At 53.9% G+C, this 7,447-nt stretch overlaps 1 protein-coding gene across 4 annotated transcripts in view; it reads left to right on the top strand.

The window, feature by feature from the left end:
* CDH23 (cadherin-related 23) overlaps positions 1-7,447 on the top strand; it is a 143,843-nt gene that overhangs the window by 97,260 nt on the left and 39,136 nt on the right. For 3 of the 4 annotated variants that reach the window (XM_014940540.1, XM_014940539.1, XM_014940538.1), the window contains exons 1-7: positions 44-167; positions 979-1,367; positions 1,453-1,554; positions 2,569-2,571; positions 3,858-4,007; positions 4,617-4,745; positions 4,869-4,997. In XM_014940540.1, coding sequence (XP_014796026.1) covers positions 1,104-1,367; positions 1,453-1,554; positions 2,569-2,571; positions 3,858-4,007; positions 4,617-4,745; positions 4,869-4,997 — 777 coding nt within the window. In that variant the 5' untranslated portion in view covers positions 44-167; positions 979-1,103. Of the gene's footprint in view, positions 1-43; positions 168-978; positions 1,368-1,452; positions 1,555-2,568; positions 2,572-3,857; positions 4,008-4,616; positions 4,746-4,868; positions 4,998-7,447 lie in introns of those variants that run through there. The other variant, XM_014940541.1, reaches the window with a different exon arrangement.

The following is a 7,447-nucleotide window of genomic DNA, read 5'->3' as shown; positions in this document are numbered from 1 at the left end:
CCCGGCGTTTCTCCGGGGGGGGCTTTCCCAGGTGATCGTCTACGTGGAAGACGTCAACGACGAGGTGCCAGTGTTCACCCAGCGGCAGTACAACCGCCTGGGGCTACGGGAGACGGCGGGGATAGGGACTTCTGTGGCGGTGGTGAGGGCCACCGACCGAGACACAGGTAGGAAGGTGGGGGGGGAGCTTACTGAAACACCCAGTTTGTGGGGAAAGGGGTGAAAAAAGGGACAACTCATAACAGCCTTCCACTATCTGAAGGGAGCCTACAGGAGAGCTGAAGACGGACTCTTTGTCAGGATATGTGGTGACAGGACAAGGGATAACAGTTTTAAATTGGAAGAGGGGAGATTTAGATTAGATACCAGAAAGAAATTCTTTGCTGGGAGGGTGGTGAGACACTGGAACAGGTTGCCCAGAGAAGCTGTGGCTGCCCCATCCCTGGAGGGGTTCAAGGCCAGGCTGGATGGGGCTTGGAGCAACCCGCTCTAGTAGGAGGTATCCCTGCCCATGGCAGGGGGGTTGCAACTGGATGATCTTTAAGATCCCTTCCAACCTAAACCATTCTATGATTCTATGAAATCAGCCATTGCACAGATCCTGGGCAATGGCTTCAAGCTGGAGGGGAACAGATTTAGACTGGAGATTAGGAGAGGGTTCTTCACTGTGAGGGTGGTGGAGCACTGGAACAGGTTGCCCAGGGAGGTGGTTGAGGCCCCTTCCCTGGAGATATTCAAGGTGAGGCTCGATGAGGCCCTGGGCAACGTGGTCTAGTTGGGGGTGTCCCTGCTGACTGCGGGGAGGTCGGACTAGATGGCCTTTGGAGGTCCCTTCTGGCCTGGGCAATTCTATGATTCTATGATTCTATGAAATCTCCACATGGGGTGGGCTCTGCTCCATGAGTGGGGTTGGCATCAACGGTACCCGCCTCTTCGGGATGCTTGGTCCAACTGTCACCCTGTCACTTCCTGCCCCAGGGAACGGGGGTCTGGTGAACTACAAAATCCTGTCGGGCGCCGAAGGGAAGTTTGAGATTGATGAAAGCACGGGCCTCATCACGACAATAGATTACCTGGACTACGAGACCAAAACCAGCTACCTGATGAACGTCTCTGCCACAGACCAGGCACCCCCCAACAACCAGGGCTTCTGCAGCGTCTATGTCAGCCTGCTGAACGAGCTGGATGAGGCTGTGCAGTTCTCCAACAGCAGCTACGAGGCCGTGATCATGGAGAACATCCCCCTGGGCTCCGAGGTGCTCCGGGTCCAGGCCCGCTCGATCGACAATCTCAACCAGATCACCTACAAATTCGACCCCAACACCAATGCCCAGGCGCTCTCCCTCTTCAAGATCAACGGGATCACTGTAAGTAGCCACAGTGTGGTCCTTCTTGGCTTGCTTGTCCACCAAAGTGTTGGTGACCCACATGGCTGTTGTTCATCCTTGGCAGGGCGTGATCACGGTCAAAGGCCAGGTAGACCGAGAGAAAGGGGATTTCTACACCTTGACAGTGGTGGCGGATGATGGAGGACCAAAGATTGACTCCACGGTGGTGAGTAGCTTCTACCCACTTCCCCACCATCCTTTGCATGGTTAGATGACCTCAGGTCACCCCCATCTTCCTCTGGCATGGGACAGCATGTCCTAGTTGTCCCCTCTGCTCTCACCACCAGGGTCTGGAAACCCTGATTTGGGGGAAACCCTGCATGTCATAGGGTGGGATTTCCCAGAATAAAAAATAAAAAAAAACCAGCTCACCCCAAACTGCAGAGTTTGCGGATCGCTTACTCAGCTAAGACAGTTTTGAGAGAGGTAAATTTGGGGGCCTTGAAATACTTCGCAGTGGTTTATGTTTAAGAGGGTTATATTTGGCAGTTTCAAAGGCAGCCGAGCAGGGGGTGATTTGCATTTCTCTGCCGGGGCAGGAGACACAGGGAGGTAAATTTGGGGGCCTTGAAATACTTCACGGTGGTTTATGTTTAAGAGGGTTATATTTGGCAGTTTCAAAGGCAGCCGAGCAGGGGGTGATTTGCATTTCTCTGCCGAGGCAGGAGGCACCGCCGGGTGCAGGGTGAGCCTGGTCCCTGTGCCGTGGGCAGGGATGGCTCTGCTGGCACTACCCAAACTCTGCTGGTTTGGGCCAGCTGGAGGACAGGAGCCCTGGAGGGAGGGAATGTTTGAAAGCAGAGGCTGCCCCGCAGCGATGGGCAGCAGTCTGGGTTTTGAGCCTTTTCGTTTCTTGATGCATCTGTTGCCTCTCAAAAGGATGCTGGATGGCAGGGGTGGGGAGGCTGCAAGCGCTGTCTGTCCCCCCCGTGGGTGCCGGTGGCTGTGCTCCCCCCTCTGCTCATGTTTGAGCCTCTCTGAGGGTAAATCTGCCCAGCTTATCTAGAAAAAACAAAGGGATGCATCGACAGAGAAGCTTGTGTTGCAGACCAACTGCAACCCCCAACTCTGCTACGGTGGGATGCAGGGTCAACCCCCTGCCCCTCGGCTGTGCCTGCGCCTCCTCATGCCCCACTAAATCTCTGTTTTCTCTGTTTCTCCCTCTGCTCTCCTCCAACAGAAGGTAAGCCTTTCCATCACGCTTGGCATCACCTTGGGGGCCGGGACCCATCCCAAACTCCGCATCGAGCTGTGGGGAGGGACCAGGGAGGAGGTCTCCAACCCCATCCCACCAACACCAGCCTCTGTGAGGACCCCAGGATGTGGTGCAGCACCCATGAGCCACCCAAGCTGCTGGAGAGCAGAAATCTCCACATCCTGATCCAGCACTTGGGATGGCAGCTGCCGGATCCCTCATGGCTGCTGAATGGGCTCTCCCCGCTCCCGACTCACCGTTTTTAATTCAACAGCAACAATAAGGGAATGGCCCCGTGGCTGGCAGCTCGCTCCCCAGCTTCCTCCCCGGGATCTTGTCTCATTCAGCCTGGCTGCACCTGAGGGCTCCGGGCACCCATAAATAGAGCCCCGGGAACAGAAAAGCTCTTCCTTTCTCATTTCTGTGTCGCTCTTTGATTACAAACTCAATGAGAGCATTTCCTCTGGCTAATTGTGGCCAAGGTAGCCCAGTCCCTAGCTCAGAGAGCCTCTCTGAGCATCTCTCGCCCGGTCTCTCACTTGCCCACGTGCCTTTTCCCAGGAGGGAGCTCAGATCTTCTTCGCGCCTAGCTTGCCCTGATTTAGTTAATTACGGGCAGCTCCAACTTCTTTGGGTCCATTTGGCTTTAAAGCAAACCCCTGCCCAGCCTCTGGTGCTTGTGTGAGCACAGATGAAATCACTGCTTGTGAAAAACTTAGCAGGAGAGGGTCACCCTGCAGGAGCATGAGTTGCTCCGTGCCCAGATATTTGGACGATAAAAGAACAGGGGATGCTCCACAGGAAAACCCACCACTCAAGAGCTGCAGCCCCCCTTGTGCTCTTTGTCCAGCCTCTAAACATAGAATCATAGAATGGTTTGGTTTGGAATGGACCTTAAAGATCATCCAGTTCCAACCCCCTGCCCTGGGCAGGGACACCTCCCACCAGACCAGGTTGCTCCAAGCCCCATCCAGCCTGGCCTTGAACCCCTCCAGGGATGGGGCAGCCACAACGTCCCTGGGCAACCTGTTCCAGTGTCTCACCACCCTCACAGCAAAGAATTTCTTTCTGGTATCTATAGAATCCCTCCACGGGGAGGGATGTAGCGTCAGCTCCTGGTCTCAAACACTTGCCCCCGTTGCCACGTGGGATGGACACCACTCCTGCTCTTGGCCCCTGGGGTGGGTGCAGCAGGTCAAGAGCTTGCCCTGGCTGTTGACGCTGGGCGAGCAGGGGCCCAGTGCCCTGCCCTGAGCCCTGTGCCGTGCCCGCAGGTGACCATCACGGTCCTGGACGAGAACGACAACAGCCCCCAGTTCGACATCACCTCCGACTCCTCCGTGAGCGTGGCAGAGGACAGTCCCGTGGGGAAGCGGGTGGCTGTGGTCCTGGCCCGCGACCCGGACGCGGGGAGCAACGGGCAGGTAAGGGAGGGTGACCCAGCAGCTTTGGGACTGCCCCTCGGGCTGTGGGGAGTGTTTCGGTGATGCAGAAGTGCCTCCATCAGCATCTTCCCCCTCCTCTGCAACCCCCCCACAAGAGCCAACTCTGGTTATCAACGCCAGCAGTTTTTTGAGGGTGTTTGTGAACTTGGTACCAGCGTTCACCGGTGGAGGTTTGCAGCAGGGGAGGAAAAACATTGTCCTTGGGCTGTCTAGGGCAAAGAGCTCTGCAGGACACGTGTCAAAAAGAGCCCGGCAATCTGAAAACCAGCTGTGGGCTCTCCCACCACGGGGACTAGTGGCAAAGCCCTTGGCTGGCTGAGCAGGAAGCCCTCTGACAGTTGTTATTTTCTTTATCCTGCCGTTAATGAGGTTCCATCAACCTTAATACCCCAAAATTGCTAGTATGGTAGGAGGGCTGTAGGTTAGACCAGGCTTAACCCTGTGTACCCCAGCACGTTGGACCTTTTAAAATGCTCAGAGACTTCCTGAGGTGATGCTGGCTTTATTATTGTAGGAGCTCCTTTATCTCCTTCCTCCTCACAACATCACATTCCCCTCCCCGTGTTTCTTTCCCTGTGGTGTCTCCAGGTGACGTTCTCACTGACATCAGGGAACATCGGGAGAGCTTTTGAGATCCGGACCACCAACAGCACCTACGGTGAGGTCTTTATAGCACGGCCACTGGACCGGGAGCTGCTGGACCACTACACCTTACGGGTGAGCACCCAACCACTCCACTTACCTTCTTGGGCTTCTTCTGCTTTTGAGCGTCCAGGCTGTTTTCTTGGGACTGTGAGCTTAAAAATGGAACCTTTTTTGAAAATCCATCCCCAACTGCAGATCCAAGCCTTGGATGGTGGCGTGCCTCCCCGGAGAAAGGAGCACACTCTGCGAGTGAACATCCTCGATGTCAACGACAACCCCCCCGTCATCGACAGCCCCTTCGGCTACAACGTGAGCGTGAGCGAGGTGAGCAGCTCTTCTCTTTCCATCCTCCCAAGGTGAGGTCTGACCATAAGTCAGGTGGGGACTTTTTCTTCCCCATTTTTATCTCACCCTGCCTTGCGGTCAGACCTCACCTTGAATGATTCAAGGGTTGGTGGCCCCTTGCAAACCTCACCTTGGATGATTCAAGGGTTGGTGGCCCCTTGCAAACCTCACCTTGGATGATTCAAGGGTTGGTGGCCCCTTGCAAACCTCACCTTGGATGATTCAAGGGTTGGTGGCCCCTTGCAAACCTCACCTTGGATGATTCAAGGGTTGGTGGCCCCTTGCAAGCCTCACCTTGGATGATTCAAGGGTAGGTGGCCCCTTGCAAGCCTCACCTTGGATGATTCAAGGGTTGCTGGCCCCTTGCAAACCTCTCCTTGGGTCATTTAAGGGTTGCTGGCCCCTTGCAACCCCCTCTCCTTGGGTCATTTAAGGGATGCTGGCCCCTTGCAAACCTCTCCTTGGGTCGTGTAAGGGTTGCTGGCCCCTTGCAAACCTCTCCTTGGATGATTCAAGGGTTGGTGGCCCCTTGCAAACCTCACCTTGGATGATTCAAGGGTTGCTGGCCCCTTGCAAACCTCACCTTGGATGATTCAAGGGCTGCTGGCCCCTTGCAAACCTCACCTTGGATGATTCAAGGGTTGCTGGCCCCTTGCAAGCCCTCACCTGTGACGACCTTCTAGTTTTGGGCTAGGAAAAAGCTCTGCAGGCAATTTAAGCCTGTCAGGGTGCAGGGGCCAGCAGGAAGGAGAAGTGGCTACACACCCATGGAAATGCCACCGAAGTGACACAAGAGGCGGTGCGGTGCAGAATAGGAATTGCTTTCAGGAAGCAGCTCGGCAAGAGTTAGATAATTAAGCAATAAAACACAATCAGGCGTGAGAAAAGACAACTTATTTCCTGACATTTTAATTCCTGGACCGGGGGGGTTTCTCAATTTGATGATGAAAAATGAAATAGGAGTAATAGCCAGTGACACTTAGCTGCGAGGAAGTGCTGCTCATGATTAATAGCTTTGCATTAAAGTTATTGCCCTGTTAGGATTTTCTTATCTATTTAATACATGTTCAGAGCCGGTTGAAGAATAGAATTTCTGTTTTGATTTCCCCCGTAATGGGACGATCCGAAAATAATTAGTCGAGCTCCGAGTCCATTACACAGCCTTCACCTCTGCACATGCTGGTTTTTACACTCCCTCGGGATGTGCCAGCCTCGAAAGGACCTGACGTGCAGCTCTCTGTGGCAGGAAATCAAACCAGCTCATTGCAACGAATGGGAGATGCTGTAACACAGGAAGAAGAGGTGTGATTTGGGTGTGCAGTGGCAGCTGGCTGGGGTGAAAGCTTGTCTGTTAGTTTTATTCCTTTTTTTTTTTTTTTGCTAAAAAGTTAATTTAGAAAGCACATTTCATTTCAGAGTTTCAAGCCACAGAATCACAGAATCCCAGAATGATAGGGGGTTGGAAGGGACCTCTGGAGATCATCTAGTCCAACCTCCCTGCCAGAGCACTCAGAGCAGGTTGCACAGGAACGTGTCCAGGTGTTGTTTGAATGTCTCCAGAAATGGAGACTCCACCACCTCCCTGGGCAGCCTCTTCCAGGGCTCTGCCACCCTCAAAGTGAAGAAGTTCCTCCTCATGTGTAGGTGGAACTTCTTATACTCAAGTTTGTGCCCATTTCCTCTTGTCCTGTCCCTGGGCACCACTGGAAAAAGACAGGCCCCATCCTCCTGACACCCACCCTTGAAGCATTTATAGGCGTTGATCAGATCCCCCCTCAGCCTTCTCTTCTCCAGACTAAAAAGACCCAAGTCCCTCAGTCTCTCCTCATAAGAGAGATGCTCCAGGGCCCTCATCATCTTTGCAGCCTCTGCTGTCCCCTCTCCAGCAGTTCCCTGTCCTTCTGGAACTGGGGAGCCCAGAACTGGACCCAGTGCTCCAGATGGGGCCTCCCCAGGGCAGAGCAGAGGGGCAGGATGACCTCCCTCCACCTGCTGCTCACACTCTTCCTGATGCCCCCCAGGATGCCATTGGCCTCTTGGCCACCGGGGCCCATTGCTGGCTCCTGGGCATCCTGGTGTCCACCAGGACTCCCAGGTCTTTCTCCTCAGAGCTGTTCTCCAGAAAAAAAAAAAAAATCAGAGCACTCAAGCAAAGGGCAGAGCCTTCCATCGCTGAGCCTGTGGCTGATTCTCAGCTGAGCCATCAGGGGCAGGACAAGTAGTCTTGGTTAATATTTTGCACAAAGATGCGTCTATTAATGAAAGATTTTTTTTGCACTGCAAAAATGGAATCCAGGAGCTGTTGAAGCCTTCTGCTTGGCTGATGGGTGTTGGGTTAGCGAGTTTGGAGCCTCAAGCACTTCCATGCCTGGAAAAAAACCTGCTCCATGTTAGAATGAAGCTATATAATGATATATTTTATATTATGA

This window comes from Calidris pugnax, unplaced genomic scaffold (assembly GCF_001431845.1).
Source record: "Calidris pugnax isolate Ruff unplaced genomic scaffold, ASM143184v1 scaffold39, whole genome shotgun sequence".
NCBI lineage: Eukaryota > Metazoa > Chordata > Aves > Charadriiformes > Scolopacidae > Calidris > Calidris pugnax.
Note: the sequence above shows the minus strand (reverse complement) of the source record. Positions and strands in the feature narration are given on the sequence as shown.